Source organism: Drosophila novamexicana, unplaced genomic scaffold (genome assembly GCF_003285875.2).
Source record: "Drosophila novamexicana strain 15010-1031.04,08,12 unplaced genomic scaffold, DnovRS2.1 tig00000462-arrow-pilon, whole genome shotgun sequence".
In the NCBI taxonomy this organism is placed as follows: Eukaryota; Metazoa; Arthropoda; class Insecta; order Diptera; family Drosophilidae; genus Drosophila; species Drosophila novamexicana.
The window spans coordinates 519,290-536,132 of record NW_020824806.1 but is presented as its reverse complement, the minus strand read 5'-3'; the positions used below and the strand labels follow the sequence as shown (position 1 = coordinate 536,132).

Sequence of the window (16,843 nt, the reverse complement as noted above, 5' to 3'; positions counted from 1 at the left end):
AAGTTAACAGGGCTGCTCCACACATAACAGCGCAGCTGCAAAATTAAAAAAAAAATATCTGAGAGAAACGAAAATAAATATTTATATAATTAAGGCAACACCTGTTGACACTTGGCAAATATGAACAGTTTACTTTACATGCGTTTATTTACGCTGTGAGTTACGTTTTATATAAATAGTTGACTCGAATTTCTTTTATTTTCTCTCGAAACTTATAAAATTACAAACTACGTTCGCTATAAACTAGAATACGCATATAATATGTGTATATATCAGTTAATATTATGTACACCTGCGTCTAAATGCGTGTACACATAATTGGTTTTTAAGTCTGTATACGTTCTACAAATGCAACTACCGGTAGTTATTTATATATATAGTAATAATTGGCCACGCCCTTTCGAACACAATTTAGTTTTGAGCTGTTTCATAGCTGAGATCATCCTGTGCCGGATGCTTGTGTGTGCGACGATGGCGCATTATATAGGGATGTGTCGAGCTATTCTCATAGCCGGACAAATATGGCAGCGACAGCAGCTTCTCCGGATATTTCTGCAGCAGATAGACCCAGCAGGGTACGGTGCTGCAAGCGCAAAAGTTTATAAATAAAATCAAATATGTACATAAATGACGACTTACCCCTCGCCCACGCCGATGTTCATGTCCTGCATCTCGCGCGTGTATATGTCCTGGCAATCCTCCAGATTGTCCAGCGAGTTGAGCATGCGATCATCCACCTGTTGCGTAGATTAGTTATCTGATTAAAGTGTGTGTATATTGTATTTATGTGCACATACCTCGTAGATCTCGCCGGTTACATAATATCCAACGCCGGGCTTGTTGAGCAAGAACGGAATATTGTATCGCGTGGCAATCACCAGCGGCAGCTTCTGTGTCGTTGTCGCACGGCACCAGAAGTTGGCATAACCGTTGCCCGTATTGGCCAAGATCGAATTGCTGGGCTGTCCGTACTTTAAGGCGCCATAGACAAACAATTTGCTCAATGCCGATGATGCTTTCTGTCGAAAACACATTTGAAAGAAAATAAATAATGATAAATGCGTTTTTGCATTTGAACCAGTAGTAAGGCGCAAAAAATCTATAATTAATACCTGAAGCTTATCAAAATTATAAAAAGTTTGAAGAATTTTTCCATACACGCACACGGGCAGCCCCCACGCCGTGAAGGCGTTTGATAACGTCTACGACGACGGCAATATCAGCGCATAAGCTATGCTATGGCCATTAGAGATGAGCGCGTGCCACGATACAACACGGCACGAGCTTTAAAATATCATTTCGTGCGAGTATGACCGATATTTTCAAAATATGTGCAAACAGCACGCACATTTATAAAGAAATTTAAAAATAGAAAGCATGTCAAATAATAAAAAAAAAACATAACGAAAAAATTTAATTTATTTTTACTTTAAACCGAATACACAGACGCTAATTACTTTTGCTGTTGCACCTGTTTCAATTTGTATTCAACACGCTTTCCAATTAGACTTCGTGTTTGTGTCGTGACAAACGCCCATCCCTAACTGTTGAATACCCACCACACGCGCCGCCCGCGCGTATTGATGCTCATTCAACGTAAATTTATTTATAACTTTTTTGTTGTTTAAACTAGATGAAAAGTGCTCATGCTTGTTGTTGGACAACGGTTAATGAATTAACCGGTTTGCTGCATTCACACAATTGCTTGGTTAATTGTTTTTGTTAACACACATACTAACACACACACACACATACACATCTTATTTACGGTTCTTATTGTTCAAGTTTTTCGGCTGACGTGCGTGCCGTGCAAACTGCGCAGCAGCTACGCCTACTTCAAGTTTTAATACATATTCGATAAAAAATGTATGTATGTTAGTATGTGTGTATAAACGTTTTGTTAATAATCACTTTAATCGCGCTAATAAATGAGACAAATAGAGATTGACACGCCACAGACGCTAAAACGAATCTGCCTCCAGTCTCAATGTCATTGTTAATAATTTAATGCATTTTAATGGCAATTTTACTGTTTCCCTATTCTTACATAACATTAAGTACAGACATCAGCACGCTAACACACACACAGACGCAGCCACACAAAGCCAGAAGTTTATAATCATTCAAAATATGATGTTATAAATTTTCCCACGCTTAACTTATAGCAGAGTTGCCAACTTGTCAAAGGATAACAGGTAGCTTACATATACATACACATAGGCATATATATATATATATACACACACACACACACACACACACATGGTAATCTGTTATGTGTATGCTATTCCATAAATTAACATTAAAAATTTTACATTATATGTGCATAGCTATATTTGTATGTACGCATGCTTGTGTTTGGTATTTACCTTGATTTGACCCATTATTCCTTATAAATGCACTTGATTTACTTAAACTTGCTTAAAATTGCAAATTACTTTAAAAATTCAGCAAGAGCTGCACAAACAATACGAGCGTAGAGAGAGAAGGAAACCGAACTGCACCAGCTGAAGGCTCAACTCCAACTGAATGCGGCCGACACTGCTGCGAGCGACAGAGGCCCAACCATTGGAGAACGAAAGTTGCTGCCTCTGTCGCTGCCTCTGCGCTGCTGCTGTCGGTGACGTCTACAGCGGCAGAACTGAGCAAGCCCCTGCCCCAACAAGAATAAATAAAAACACGCCACACGCGCTTGTCATTACTGCTGCCCTCGCCGTCAACATGCTGATCGCTCTTTCTTTATCTAGCAAGACACATTATTAAAATTCGAATACCCTACGCTACAGTAAGTCACAAATTAGCGCACATTTATATACACGGTATGTTTATGTGTGTGTGTGTGTGTGTGTGTGTGTGTGTGTGTGTATATGTATGCATGTAAGACAAGAGCTTATCAAGCGTTTTTTCTTTTAAGTAAAAGGGGTGTTTTCGGCCGCCTTAAACTGGTTGCTTGGACAATGACATGGCCATGGCGTGGGGGGTTCGGTCTAATCCCTTTTAAAATTGAACGTCGTATATTTTATAGCGCCGCCACTGGACCGCACGTACGCACTTGGGCTTTGCAGAGCGACGAAGTTTTTTAAAAGCAGCGCATTAAATGGCCAACTGATTAAAAAACTTATTCAATTGCCAAAAATAAGGCAACAAACTTTGGCAACTGTAAACAACATTTATAAACAATAACGAATTCGCCTTTAAATTTTTTATTACACAGCCGCCAAAACGGAAAAGCGTGCTTGCTCTCACTCTCTCTCTCTCTCTCTCACTTAGCCACTCTCTGCCTGTTATTGCGCTGTACAGTAAATGTGAGGCATTTGCGTTTTAACAGAGCTTTAACTGATATGTGTATAAAACGAATAAGAGATACTTTTCATTTTAGATATTGTTTAACTACATTAGCTTAATTCAAATTCGTGCTAAACAGGGCCTAAAACAGCCCTAGTATATTCACTAGTTCAGTAATCCTTGATGCATATCCCGTTGAAGGCGTAGTGATAATGTTTGTGCCGACAGGCGCACATGTTTGGCGCATAGCAATAGGCTCTAGGACCGCAATCGCTGTAGGGATGCTCGAGATTAGTAGACGTACATTTTGTGATGTTCTCCAACACTTACTGATCACAGATGGGCATGCACTGGGCGCCATGCAGCAGCGTACTGCGCATTTCGTAACCCTGCGCACAGATGCAGCGGCCATCGTACGAGCAGCGGCCATGGATGCAGCGCCTGCAGAAGAATGGAGATAAAAGCTAGGGTATACTCATTACAGCAATAATAACTCACCCGCCGCACAGGTCCAGCAGTCGGGGTGCGCGTCGGCGACAGCGTCGCGCCACCGGATCGTAGTAATAGTGTTTGCTCTTGCGGCAAATGCACAGCTCTGGGCCGGCACAGTGGCCACCGGCCTGCTGGCAGCCGGGCAGGCACTCGGCCGCGCAAGCCACGCCATCCTTGAAGGCGCTCTGGTACTGGTCGGCGCAAGGACATGGCCCATCCTCAAAGCAAACACCACGCTGGCATACAATATTGCAGCGGCGCACACATTGGCGCGTATTCACAATCAGCATCTCGTACTCGGAGCAGATGGGCGGCGGTTCGTTCAGCTCCCAGTAAAGGTACTCATGATAATAGCCGTGGACAGGGATCAGCAGCAGCAGCAGCAGCTGGAGAAGCAGCAGCGGTGACAGCATCTTTAGCTGAATTGCAAATGATTGAGATTGCGATTGAATGGAGCAGTTGGCTTTCCCAAGTATTCCTCCAAGTGAGAGTGAAAGTGCTTTCGATGTGTGTGCACAATTCATTTTGCCCGGTCACGATCGGCGCTACAATTGCCCTCAGTACACATGGCAGATGATGCAATACGGCCGCCCAATGGAAATCACTTTGGGGGTGCTAACTGATAAGCCGGGCCAGACAGATCGCCGATTGCTCGAGTTACAAAATCTCATTTGCATTCAAACAATACGAATAGACGCCGCCTATTACTCATCGCCGGCATCAGCATAACTGTTTAGTGTGGAAGAAGTTTGTGGAGAGGGAGCGGGAGGGGGGGGGGGGGGGGGCTGGGGTCAAACAGATCCAACTCCAACATGTGTGTGCATTCCAAGCACAAAGAGCGCACAGCTGCAGAGAGCAAGCATTTGTGAGAGAGTCAGAACAAGACAGAGAGAGCAGAGAATGCAGTCTGTCAAAAAAGTATAGAAATGCGCAATTGGTTTTCGCATTTCAATAAAATCAATATTCATATTAACAACAATGAGCGCTCGCAGTGCGTTCATAATTTGTAAACATTTGAACTTTTCAACTTTTCCATTTTTTTAAGGGAAAACAATTTTGTTATAGAACTTGCAAATTCGAATTACTGCAAGCTTAAATAGCTAGGCGACCTCATTTGGTATTGAAATAAAATTTTATATAACATACAAACAAGTTTGTCTGGAGTTTAAGCTTGCATTCTATTTGATATACTTATATTTAATTTACACATTACTTCTGTATGAAAAATAATATGCCTTTGTATGCACTTCTAGTCAAACATTTAGCTCGTACCAATACATTTTCGACTCACTGTATGCTTTGGAGAACATTGTGCTGCGCGCTTGTCTGGAATGTCTGGATTTCTGCTGCTGTTGCGCCCCCACCCCAGCTTCCCCACCCCCCCTTGCGCAGACAGCGCACACATCTGGCCTGGGCATGCGCTTCGACAGACGTTTGGCTGCTTTCAATGCGCGCCATTCATTCAGTTTTTCCTCGGTCTCCGTTGAACGCGTGCATAACGCCTGCGCAAAAGGGAGTCGCCGCTAACAAAAAAAATGTTGCAAAATTAAAAAAAGAGTACAAAGAAAAAAAAAAACGCCAACAGCTGCAGTTCAAGCTTCAATTACAACAGCAACAACAACAAAAAGTTTTGACTATTTTCATACGTACGCTTTTGGGCTTAAGTGCGTGTGTGTGAGTGAGTGAGTGTGTGCGTGAGTGTGTGGTGGGGTGAATGAATAACATAAAGCAGAGAACGGCAAGAAAGCATATAAAATAAACAATACCATTTCGGGCTGGTCAGCTGAAAGGAAGTCGCCCAGTTGGTGGCGGGGGTGGGTGTTGGCGTTGGGTGTGTACGCAGAGGCAAGTGCTCTATAGGCGCACACCCACAGAGACAATTATGTGTGTGGCCAGTGCGGACGCGTTCTGACAACGGTTTTTCCCGAATACATTTTCCAACCGCCGCAGAAAAAGAAGAAAACTTCTCATCAAATACGCATCATGTGCTACGTAATTATCACAAGTGTGAGTCTAGTCTGGTTTCTGTGCACCCTGGTCGCCGACATGCTGGTCGCTGTCGCTTTGGTCACGCCCAAATGGCTAATTGGACCTGGCCAGCTCGGCAATTGGAGCCAGGCCACGCCCATAGCTGCTGCTGCTGCTGCTGGCCAGCGTCTTGCCTCCGTGGGCATCTATACGCGCTGCAAGCAAATGCAGCAGCTGGGCTATCATTGTGGACGCTTCGACCTGGATGGCTTTGCCACCGATGGCAGCGTCTATCCGTTGGAATGGAAGGTGGCCATGTTCTTTATGTCGCTAGGCCTGGTGCTGCTCTCGCTGACGGTGGCCGCCACGCTGCTCACCTGTTGCCGCCAGTCGGCCTTCGGCAAGAGCATACACAACATGACCGCCTGTGCTCAGGTGCTGGCAGGTAAGTTGCCACCTGCTCTTTATCTCTAAAAGACTAAACCTTTGCTAATCCCAACCAGGCATTGCCGTTATGCTGGCCTTGTTTCTGCATCCGCTGGGCTGGCGTGCGCCGCGCGTTCAACGTTTGTGTGGCCCGGAGGCGGAACCCTTTTATCCGGCCGACTGCAGCATAGGTAAGAGTTAAGCTCGGATCAATTTAGGCCTGGCTAACACAACACACTCTCTTTGCAGGCATCTCGTTTTACTGCGGCCTGGTGGGCATACTCTTGACGTTCGCTGCCGCCGGCATCAGTCTCAAGGCGGAGTCCTCCAATATGCGCACCCGGGTGCGCCGGCGCGTCGAGTCTGGCAGCAAGCTCGTCTGCATTCCATAGGAATCTCTATAGCTAACAAAATGGCTTTTTCAACTTAATTTAATTTCGAATTTAACTTGTTAACATTAGCATAAATAAACAACTAAAATTTCTACAAGCAGCTACTAACTCCACCTGCAGCTGGAACAGCCAAACTTTAGCTAGCGCTCACTTGCGCCTGCCCTTGCCTTTGCCCGGCGGTTTACCCTCCACTTCCGGCTTGGCCTTGGGTATGTACACGCCGTGATTGGTCTTCTTCAGATGCGCAAACAGTTTGTTCTTGGAGTCAAACACCAGCTTGCACGTGACGCACATGTGCTGCACGACGGCTGGCGTATCCATGTCCATGTCGCCTCTGGGCGGCGCCGACTTGGTCGCCGGCTTTGTTTCAGCTGGCGCTTCGGTTTTTTGCTTGCTGTTGCTTGTTGTTGACTTTTTGCTCTTGGTCTTTTTGGCTGACTTTTTGCTGCGACTCCAATCGTCGTCGTCGTCGTCATCGCTGTTGCTCGGCGCCGCAGTGAAATCTACAGGTGGCACAACCTCCTCCTCGTCGTCGTCGTCATGCCCGCTTGCTACGCATGCCTTGGTTGCGGCTTTTTTTGATTTCTTGTTTTTCTTGTTGCGCTTGCTGCTCGTTTGTAGCTCGGCAGCCCCGTCGCTCGCCAGCTCCGCAGAGTCACTGTGGCTGCCATTGAGTTGCAAGTCGCGAACGCTTTCCTCTATCGCATTGAGCTCTTCGCTGAGATCGTTGAATTCGTGCTCCTCAGCCTTCATTTGCTGACACAAGCGTTCCACATTGTCGCGATGCTTTTTACTCTCCTCATGATTGGCGCGCGCTTTGGCATTTTTAAAAGACTTGTTGCATGCCACGCAATACAGATCGTCCACATATTCCACTTCCTCCTGCTCACTCAAATTGTTTTCACTGTCTGCTGCTGCCGCTTCAGCGTCCGTTTCCTCATCCTCATCTTCATCATCCTCGTCCTCTTCATCATCCGTGTACTCATCCGATTCGCTGCCATATTGTTGCTCCAACTGCCTGAGCTGCTCCTCGTACCCATCATTGTCCACCTTGTTGGCCCGGACTGCAGCCAGCTGTTCTTGTCGCTGGCGCAGCTGCTCCTTGCGCTTCTCCTCCTGCTTCAAGCGATTGGCCTCGGCGCGCTCCTCCAGCACTCGTCTGTAGGCCTGCACGCGGCGATCTCGCTTGCGCACGAACGACACCAAGTTGCGCACCTGCAAGTAGTGGGAATTTATTGGAACAGCTCCATTTGCTAGATGCACTCTCCGCTTACCTCTTCGTTGCGCTCTCTGCGCGCATTCTGCACAATCTTCTTCATTTCCTTATCCACCTTGCGCAATATGAAACGCTCCTTTATCTCCCGGACATCGTACGGACAGAGCCATTCGTAGGTCTTCTTTGTACTATACGACAGCCAGTATCCGTAGAAGGGACCCACCACCTCCTCGTAGCTGCTGTCCGCATTGCCGAACTGTGGTGCGCTCAGTTCGTCATCGTTGTCCATGAACTCCATGTCCTCAGAGGCAATTTTGTTGAAAACATCGCGGTATACGCTATAAAAACCCTTCGTATCATTGCCATAGCCCTTGTAGCAAGAGCCGGTGAAGAACTGAAAGACATCCAGGCAGTTCTCCGAGTATTCGGAGTTCTTGCCGCGAAGAATTTGCTCGCGATGGTTATCGTACCAGGCACGTTCCTGGCCATCGGATAGCACCTCGTAGGCCTGTTGGATAAGCTGAAAGCGTTCCTTCGCCTCCGCCAGGCTGTCTGGATTTTTGTCTGGATGCCAGCGCAATGCCAGTTTTCGGTAGGCGGTCTTAATGTCAGCCTCATTGGAGTCACGGGCCACGCCCAGCTCCTCGTAGTAGCAGCGCATGTTAAATGTTTAACAATAACAAACCAATCACATTGAATTGAGTTTACAAACGAAATTTGCGCAAAAAATTTGCCTATGTTTCACAATAATGCATGGCGCAGAGATGGAACTTTAGATTATCGATAACACACACTGACAGATTGAACATTTGTGGCGGTGCAACGATAATTTTAACATTGCGTTAACATTAACACGTTAGCATTTTAAAATTATGTAGCACACTCTTTTGGCTGCTTCATTTAAATATATATATATATAAATATAAATTGTTATAAATTTGTATATAAGTGGTATATTAAAAATAAATAAAATCGAAGCAAATTCACGTTTTCTTCATGAACGCAATATGTAATTGGTAACAGTAAGCACTGTTGCGATTCGGTCCCTGCGCATTCCGTTAGTTGCTTTTTTCACTTCGGCGGCGGCAGACGTTTCCTCTCGCCGCGCAGCAAACGCCATTTTAGCCGCACACTTTATTGCTACCACCAAAAAATAAAATAAATCTTAGGCCGACACATGCACATACCAATACATCACTTATATAGATAGTGTAAAATGTGAAAAAAGAAATCCTTTCATCTCTTGCAGCCTAAAAGTGGGCAAACTTTTCCGCTTTTTAAATTATACGTTGCCGGGCATAATTCCAATTAATTTGCATATAAAATAATATCAAAAAAAAAACTAAACTAAATACAATAAGCAACAATAAAATATATATATGCATATATACACACGCATTGAAATCGTAAGAGCGAAGCTATAAAGAAATCAAATCAAATCAAATATTCACGCTGCAGTTTAACGAAACAACAATTGAAAATAGCTTGACATAAAAATTTACAGTTACGTTTGGATTTACAACCCAACTACGTTCGTTTCCGCAAAAGGGGAGGCTGATAAAAACACAGACAACCCACACTAACGCACACACACCCACGCACGAGGTTGAGTAACTTCAGCGCACAGCATGAGTCCGATGAGTCCTTGAAGCGGCATCTCAGCTTGCAAACAACCCCCAAGCAAAAACACGCACACACACACACACACACAAACAAAGAGAAGTCGTCGACGCTGTTTGTGTGCGCCTAAAAAACGTCAACAAAAAATAAACAAACACACGCACACAGCTAGAGTTGCCAGACGTCGCGCTGTCTGCATAACGTAAGCACTCACACAAGCACACACACACACACACACACACATGCTTAAACAGATATGTATACGCTATGTATATGTAGCTGCCCTTTCATCTCGTGTGCCGCACAATAAAAACAGGCGTAAAGGATATTATGAGGCAACAGACATTTGCGAATAAGGTAATTTCGCATAAAATACCAGCACACACACGCACGCACACACACACATGCACAGTTACAGTTGCAAACTATAGAAAATGTGGTAGCTCGTTGATGCTGCAGCGCACAGTGGTACGATTAATGGAAAATATCAAAAATAATAGTTGGAACTTTATATAATTTGAAAATTAAAAAAAATACATATGAATAGAGTGTATGAAAATTAGGTTTCATTTCCAAAATAATTACAATTAAAAGGTAAAGATTTTAAAAATTATTAGCAAAATTAACAAATTGAATATGGTAACAAATTAGACACTAGCGAAATTTTTACAATATTTTAATACTACAAATATTTTTTTTTTAAATAATCAATTTTGATAATTAATAGATTTAGGCTCAAAATGTTGCTTGATGCAGAAATTTGGATAGTTTTACTTTTGAGCGCACTTTCTATATGTTCGCTCCACTGTGCGTCGGCGGCTTTTGTGCTGTCATAAATGGATTTTCTTATCAACGCAAAGTGGCCCCAGGAGTCAGTTTGGATGTCGGCCCACGAGCCCAATGCAAACTGCCATCCATTGTCCCATATATTATGGGATTGCATTTTGGAGCTGAGCAAATACTTTAATGACATCCCTTTCGTATACCCCAAACAGCAGCAACAACAATCCGTCCATTTAGACTACGTTTCACATTTCCTTTGAAAGAGAGACAGACAGAGTGAGAGAGATAGAGGGACAATGTTCGGCTCCAAGCTGCGCTCCTGGATGGAAACGCACATCGTGCGTCCCCGCAAGAAGAACAATAAGACCAAGCAGGCAGAGGGCGTCGGCAGCGGCAGCGGCAGCGTCGGCAGCAGCAGCCATGCCAAGAAGGCAGGCACTTTGCCAGCGAACAGCAACCTGAAGTCCACGACGAGTCCCGTGCTGACCAGCAGCGGCAGCCACAGCATCGCCAGCCCGGTGCGTCGGCGTGAGGTGTCGCCCATCCAATGTCATGTGAGTAGCCAGCGGCATTCCAAGCTCAAAGCCATTTCATCCAACCCAATCCTTGCAGACGCCCAGTCGCTATGGCTGGCAATCGCCGGATCAGGATACGCACAACTCCATTACATCGCCCAAGTCGGATAATCTGTTGTACGCGCCGCATCGCTATCAATGCCACCAGACGCTGCCGCCGCTCCAGCAACAGCAGCTGCAGCAGCAGCTGAGCGTGCCCGGCAAGGATAGCTGCAGCTCCAGTGCGGACAAGTCACCGATGCGCGTGAATTGCTCGTCCTCGTCCATTTCATCGCTGTCCTGGTCCACTGGCTCTAAGGAGCCCTCCATGCACTCCGGCCAGCCCAAGCAGGTCAGCTACAAACTGGAGCACATTGAGACCAGCAGCGAGTGCCAGCCGGCCGTCGAGGATGAGGTGGATTACGAGGAGGTGGGCGCACTGCTGTTGCGCCCACAGCCACCGCTGCTGGACTATCAGCGTCCACACTCCGAGAATCTGGTCAGCTTGCAGCTGGTCTACGACGAGGAGCAGCAGCAGCAGCAGCAGCAACCCAATCAGAGCGCGAATCATGTGCACTATGGCCGACTGTTGCCTTCCAAGCTGGTTGAGTCCTTGACCCCAGCGCCGCCTGCGGTGACCAATCAGCTGGGCCTGGCCAGCCGCATGCGTGCACCACGTGGTTTGCCGCGTGGCAATTTTCTGCCTGGTCCCCGACCGCACAGCCTGTCCTCGCCGGAGAGCGCCTATTCGACGGGCTACTCCACCGACGGCAATTCCCCGTGCGCCGCCAGCAGCGCCAATCCGCCGGCGCCCGAGTACTACATCAACATGCGCAGCGGCACGCATTACTTTCCCAGTCGATCCGTTAACTCGTTGGCCATTGAGGCGCAGCGCTACAAGTTTGGTCTGAACCGCATCGAGGAGATGTCCCCCATGGATCCGCTGCCCAAAAGCAGCTTTGGCAACACGCTGGACACGCCCCAGGCCACTCGCAATTGCCAGGGCGCCAGCAAGCTCTTTGAATGTGAGTAGACCGTTAAGTGAGCAATTACAAGCACTTAAAGCAACTGAACCCAACCCAATCCAATCCTTTAACCCAACCCAACCAAACCACCGACAGCTCCTTCGCCCAGGCAACGCTCGCGCATACGTACCAATCCCTGGTACAATACGGCGGAGCATATGCAGCTGATGTCGTGCAGTCGCCTGGATGCGGATGCCACCAGCACCACCTCCACCACAAGCTCGGGCATTCAGTCAAGCAATGAGCTGGAAATGCGCGCAGTCAAAGGAACAACCACAACAACAACAACAACAACAACGGCAATAGGAATTGTCAACCCCAAGCTGAACGCTGTGGCGGGGGCAGGGTCAGGTTCGGTAGCTGGGGCTGACTCCTCGGAGGGCTCGTCGTCCTCGACTGAAGTGGAAAATCTGCATGCACCGCACACCATCAAGCGGCGCCACTTGGAACAGCAGCAGCAGTTGGACTCGTTTCTGGTTAGCGACGATGAGGCGACACTCAACGAGATGATTGGCAAGTTTGACGAGAGCTACGTCTACGAGAAGGAGACCGACATACTCAGGTGAGTGCCAGACGCAAGCTGAAAGTGAAGTGCTTCAAGGACTTCTTGTTGCACTTGCAGCAGCGACTCGGATCCCACGGACTGCGCCTCGGAGTTGGACACGGGCCAGGATGCGGGCGATGAGTGCGACACGGATGAGCTCTTAGACATTGACTTCATCGACACATCCTCCGTGCAGGAGGTGCAGCTGGACATCCAACGGAATCTGGGCAGCTGTCATTACTATCCCAGCGCCATGCAGCCCAGTCCGCTGATCCTGCGGCGCGCCTCGACGCGCTCGCGTCGTCGCAGCGGCCAGGAGCCAGGCGAAGGCAGTCAGCAGCGCCGTCGCAAACGCTTCCTGAAGACGCGCAAGAAGAGCTGCGAGAATCGGGAGAAGGTCAACGCTTCGCCGCTGCGTGAACCGCGCGGCTCTCGCAGTGTGGGCGGCACGCCCGTCTGCCTGCGCCGGCATCTATTGGGCCCCAAGGAACGGTAAGCTATGGAATCCTTATGAAAGTTGTTCGGTTCGATTGGAGCCTTAGGTTGGGGTCACTAGAAGAGAAGCTGCAAACTTGGTGTGTAGGTTCTTCTTTAGCATAGATCAGGAATATCTCACTTATTAAAAGCCCATCCTCCTTGATGGGGATAAACCTTAAGAGTTTTAGCTTCGCGGTCTATTTAAGTTTCGTTCCATAGTAGAAATAGAAAGAAGATTATCCATGCTGAACACGTTTCAATTTAGAGCATGCTTAAATATTTCATTCCATAATCCTTGTTTTCCTTTGGCAGCATCTACAAGACTTCTCCGTTGTCGAATCGCTCGAATTCGCTGATCTTTGGCAGCGCCAATGAGCCGCACTTTATGACCATAGCGGAGAGCGAGAAGGCGCTGCTCAAGGCCGATCTGGAGGCGGACATGAAGTACAAGCAGCTCATCATGGAGGCTGAATCGCTGCTGGAGTCCATGAAGAACAGCTTGCAAAGGTACGTAACTACCTTCTTCTCCAGCAGCAGCTCGTTAAACCCCCTTCTTCTGCCCACAGCATACCGCGTGACACGCCCGTCGCAAGTCCGAGACGCCTCAATCCGCTGGCCAACAAGCGCGTGGAAATGCTCAAGCACAGCGAGGTGGAGTCCAAGAAGCAGCCGACGCCCGAACACGAGCTGGCCGCGGCCATCAACAAGCGCATTGAGCTGCTCAAATTCGAGACGGCGGCGTCCGCCTCGCCGCCCAACAGCCCCAAGCCGGGACGCTGCAGTCCCCGCAAGACGCATCTGACGAACTTCATGAATCAGAACGCGCCGCCAGAGCTGCCGCCGCGCAAGCTGAACGCCCAGGCGCCGCCCTCACCGCAGCTGCAGCTGAACGGACGCCGACTGCAGGGCAGTCCTCGGAGCAGTCGACGCGCCCTGGCGCTGCACAGCTGCAATGGCAGCGACTCGGAGCAGGAGTGCATCGCCGTGGTGCGTCAGAGCAACGAGGATGTGGCCAATCACAACTACTTGCCACAGCAGCAGCAGCAGGCTTATAACCATCTGGACTACAACAATCGCAATGTGGCCGAGACTCACAGCCAGGATAACTTCTACTGTCCACACAGCGAGCCGCTGAAGCGTAAGGTCTACAAGGGCAGCAGCTCCTTTGAGCGCATTAAGAAAACATTCGACTTGGAGTTGGGTAAGTGAATATAACAAATAGATATACCCTGTAGCCATTGAAAATGTGTAAAATACAAAGACCATATTGGGGTTGTGTCAAAGTTGGTAACTAGCGAAAGGAAAAATCTCTGAACCTCATCCGAGCCCCACAACCAGCCAGACTTCCTAGCCTGTTCCGTAAGTCCGTCTGTATAAGAGCTAGGGATATCAAATAAGGAAGTGCTCGTATACCATGGGTTTTATATATATAATTATTGATAAGTCAATATGTGAAAAACAAAGGAAGTTTTCTTAAAGTAACTGGCGGAAGGAAAACCTCCGAACCTTACGGAAGTATCATAAACCGTGGAGTCTTTCTAGCCTGGTCCGTAAGTCTCTCTCTATAAGAGTTAGGAATATCAAATTAGGAAGTATAAAAGTATATCGAATAATTGATAAGTCAATAAATTGATAAATATCAATGTTCTGCTACTGTAGATTAGAAGGGTTAAGGGACAATAAACACAGATCTTATGGTGGAATAAAAACTTCATCGTGTAAGCCCGAGCACAGCCGCAATTATGTAATCAAGAACAAAAGCCAGCGTATCTCCTAGTCGGATAAGCTCGACTAGAGCCGTGTTACTTGTTTTGATTGAATCATACGTCACAGCTTATCGCACACCTGTCGCTTAATTAATTAACTTATCCGCACAGATATGAGCGAAAGGCCCAAGTCGCACGTCAAACGTCAGCAATCGAAGCTATCGGCTTCCGTTTCGGCGAAGAGCTCCATGCAGGACGTAACTGTGGAGGGGGCCAGCAAGCAGCAGCTCATCGTTAGCACCATTGCGGATCTGAAGCGCAGTCTGGAGCATCAGAGCTATGAGCTAAGTGGTCTAACTGAAGAATAGTTTATAGATTAACCGAAAGACCTAAACCTTACAGTTGAGTCCTTGAGCTTAAGGCTAACATAATCATATTGGAGCTGCAAAACTATCGACATACTTATATATTTGATGAATCGATATACTCATCAATAGTTAACTATCTATTGATATACCTTTGGTTAGTTTTGTGGCTCTAATACATATATTATCATCAACTAGCACTACGCATAACAAGTCCAACAAAGAGAAATACCCTCAGACTTAAACAGAAATTAAGTGCAATAAGTATCGACAGGAGCATAGATAAGCGCTTACCTTAAGTTGTAAGCCCTGGAAAATATGGACTGGTATAGCAGGTTACACATAGACTTAATGGGTAAACATAATTAATCTCATCAGATAGCCCGTAGTGAGTAAATTGTTTTCTTAGCACTCATTTAAATGTAGTAGTTAATAATTTACGTTCTCATCAGCTGAAAGTTACTCTAGTTTTAAAACAATTTTCGTTTCTTGCGATCATCTACAGTTTCTATTTAAATACCCCAAGCAAAAACATGTGTTGAAAACACAATTTAATAATCAGATAACTTTATACACTAGCCCAAATTTAGCTGATAATACGCCTTAGTTATATTTTATTCCTTCTCTTTGTTTAAATGTGTGTGTTTATGTATTTGTTAACCTCAAACCAAAGCATATCTCACACGAAATACACTTATACTATACACATACTACGTTTATTAAATAGAAATGCCAGCGCAGCCAACTTAACAAGCTCATTCAATAATTTTGGAGTTGCCAGATGGCTTCAAATTCACTTGGCATAAACGTAGTATTAAAACTATACTAAACTTCAGCTCATTACTAGACTTGGTAGATTTTCACATAAACTACGCATATTTAGACTTATCTACATCAATTATATAACAATTATAGAATGTAGCTCATTAAGTAAACTCAATTATTATATATCCATCCAAAAACTGATCGTTTAGCCAAATTGTTTGTAGAATATAAATTGTTTAACTGTTCTATTCAGTTCCCTTAGTTATTACAATTGAATATCGTTGAAAACCCAAAATTGGAACATCATGAATTTCAATTTGATTGATGTTAAATTATTCTTATTTCCCATTTCGGGTCAAATCGGTTGTATTTGAACACTTAATTAATTGACTAATTATGTAATTGCGTTGTGTGCTCCTTTTTTCAATGCATATAGAAGCTATATAGAATCTACCGTATAGCATACATAATGTAAGCGAATAATGTAACGTGATAATAAACTTAATGAAAACCAATTGACTTGCGCAAAATAAAATCAAGCGACCGCATCAAGCGATCGAGTAAGTATACATTATCATAATTATATATATAGTTGACTTGATTATATCGTTTGTAGTATTTGGCCGTTGTATGCATATAGCACCTGATCCTAAGTTCATATATATAGTTGTATCCATTAAAATTACAATTAGTTGCGGTTTGCGTAGTCGGTTGTCTGGTTTCACTTCATTTACTTAATGAGTTTTAACCATGCGCGACTCTTGACTGCAAACTGAAGAACCAAAGTGCAGTGTCAGTCCCCATTGAAACTTGGCAAATTAATGCGAATCCCACAAAATGCTTGAACTTCAGTTCAACGACTGATACGCAATACCCATTTTTCGAGGCTCTTTAGACGTCAGCCCATTTAATTTATGCCCCGCACATAAAATTGCCATAGAGGCTATTTTGTCATTTTCTTCTAAGCGACCTTAAGACAATCCAACGAGCTTTTTGATAATACATTTACAGAAATGGAAACATACTAACATAGTTGTATTTTAATAAATCATTAAATCGTATACCTAAGTCAGGCGTTGATAATAAATAAAGAAAGATATATCTTTTGCAACTTTCTTTGTCGGAGCCGAGTCTTCCATAGAAGTCTATTGTATAACATCTGCTAAAGGTTCAACTAACATATTCATTTATTATATGTTAACAAGCTTTACTGATAACATTTAAC

The 16,843-nt window shown here is 45.6% G+C and overlaps 5 protein-coding genes across 5 annotated transcripts; 2 read left to right on the top strand and 3 right to left on the bottom strand.

Annotated features, from left to right (window-relative positions):
* Positions 1-162: 162 nt before the first annotated feature.
* On the bottom strand, positions 163-2,520 carry LOC115760544 (troponin C-akin-1 protein). Its single transcript, XM_030701931.1, has 4 exons — positions 2,370-2,520; positions 798-1,019; positions 640-737; positions 163-583 (listed from the first exon to the last, which is right to left on the bottom strand). The coding sequence occupies exons 1-4, from the start codon at positions 2,382-2,384 to the stop codon at positions 412-414; spliced, it is 507 nt and encodes a 168-aa protein (XP_030557791.1). The 5' UTR covers positions 2,385-2,520; the 3' UTR covers positions 163-411.
* Positions 2,521-3,345: 825 nt separating this feature from the next.
* LOC115760543 lies at positions 3,346-4,519 on the bottom strand. The gene has a single exon (XM_030701930.1). It carries the CDS (start codon positions 4,299-4,301, stop codon positions 3,780-3,782), a length of 522 nt encoding a protein of 173 aa, XP_030557790.1. The 5' UTR covers positions 4,302-4,519; the 3' UTR covers positions 3,346-3,779.
* A 729-nt stretch (positions 4,520-5,248) lies between these two features.
* LOC115760903 (LHFPL tetraspan subfamily member 2a protein) lies at positions 5,249-6,592 on the top strand. Its single transcript, XM_030702470.1, has 3 exons — positions 5,249-6,190; positions 6,249-6,362; positions 6,421-6,592. Exons 1-3 carry the CDS (start codon positions 5,761-5,763, stop codon positions 6,561-6,563), a joined length of 687 nt encoding a protein of 228 aa, XP_030558330.1. The 5' UTR covers positions 5,249-5,760; the 3' UTR covers positions 6,564-6,592.
* Positions 6,593-6,604: 12 nt separating this feature from the next.
* On the bottom strand, positions 6,605-8,547 carry LOC115760902 (dnaJ homolog subfamily C member 21). Its single transcript, XM_030702469.1, has 2 exons — positions 7,838-8,547; positions 6,605-7,778 (listed from the first exon to the last, which is right to left on the bottom strand). Exons 1-2 carry the CDS (start codon positions 8,438-8,440, stop codon positions 6,711-6,713), a joined length of 1,671 nt encoding a protein of 556 aa, XP_030558329.1. The 5' UTR covers positions 8,441-8,547; the 3' UTR covers positions 6,605-6,710.
* A 681-nt stretch (positions 8,548-9,228) lies between these two features.
* On the top strand, positions 9,229-16,148 carry LOC115761092. The gene is made up of 8 exons (XM_030702714.1): positions 9,229-9,756; positions 10,395-10,736; positions 10,795-11,761; positions 11,858-12,323; positions 12,384-12,797; positions 13,095-13,289; positions 13,349-13,983; positions 14,660-16,148. Exons 2-8 carry the CDS (start codon positions 10,479-10,481, stop codon positions 14,854-14,856), a joined length of 3,132 nt encoding a protein of 1,043 aa, XP_030558574.1. The 5' UTR covers positions 9,229-9,756; positions 10,395-10,478; the 3' UTR covers positions 14,857-16,148.
* Positions 16,149-16,843: the final 695 nt, after the last annotated feature.

Bases quoted from the DNA above. Each gene is read 5' to 3' on its own strand.
- LOC115760544 (XM_030701931.1), bottom strand. The intron at 738-797 runs GTATGTGCACAT...TCTACGCAACAG, and splicing joins TAACCGGCGAGATCTACGAG to GTGGATGATCGCATGCTCAA. The intron at 584-639 runs GTAAGTCGTCAT...TTGCGCTTGCAG, and splicing joins AACATCGGCGTGGGCGAGGG to CACCGTACCCTGCTGGGTCT.
- LOC115760543 (XM_030701930.1), bottom strand. From the start codon at position 4,301: ATGAATTGTGCACACACATCGAAAGCACTTTCACTCTCACTTGGAGGA.
- LOC115760903 (XM_030702470.1), top strand. From the start codon at position 5,761: ATGTGCTACGTAATTATCACAAGTGTGAGTCTAGTCTGGTTTCTGTGC. The intron at 6,191-6,248 runs GTAAGTTGCCAC...AATCCCAACCAG, and splicing joins CTGTGCTCAGGTGCTGGCAG to GCATTGCCGTTATGCTGGCC. The intron at 6,363-6,420 runs GTAAGAGTTAAG...CTCTCTTTGCAG, and splicing joins TCCGGCCGACTGCAGCATAG to GCATCTCGTTTTACTGCGGC.
- LOC115760902 (XM_030702469.1), bottom strand. From the start codon at position 8,440: ATGCGCTGCTACTACGAGGAGCTGGGCGTGGCCCGTGACTCCAATGAG. The intron at 7,779-7,837 runs GTAAGCGGAGAG...CACTACTTGCAG, and splicing joins GCAGAGAGCGCAACGAAGAG to GTGCGCAACTTGGTGTCGTT.
- LOC115761092 (XM_030702714.1), top strand. From the start codon at position 10,479: ATGTTCGGCTCCAAGCTGCGCTCCTGGATGGAAACGCACATCGTGCGT. The intron at 11,762-11,857 runs GTGAGTAGACCG...AACCACCGACAG, and splicing joins CGCCAGCAAGCTCTTTGAAT to CTCCTTCGCCCAGGCAACGC. The intron at 12,798-13,094 runs GTAAGCTATGGA...TTCCTTTGGCAG, and splicing joins CTATTGGGCCCCAAGGAACG to CATCTACAAGACTTCTCCGT.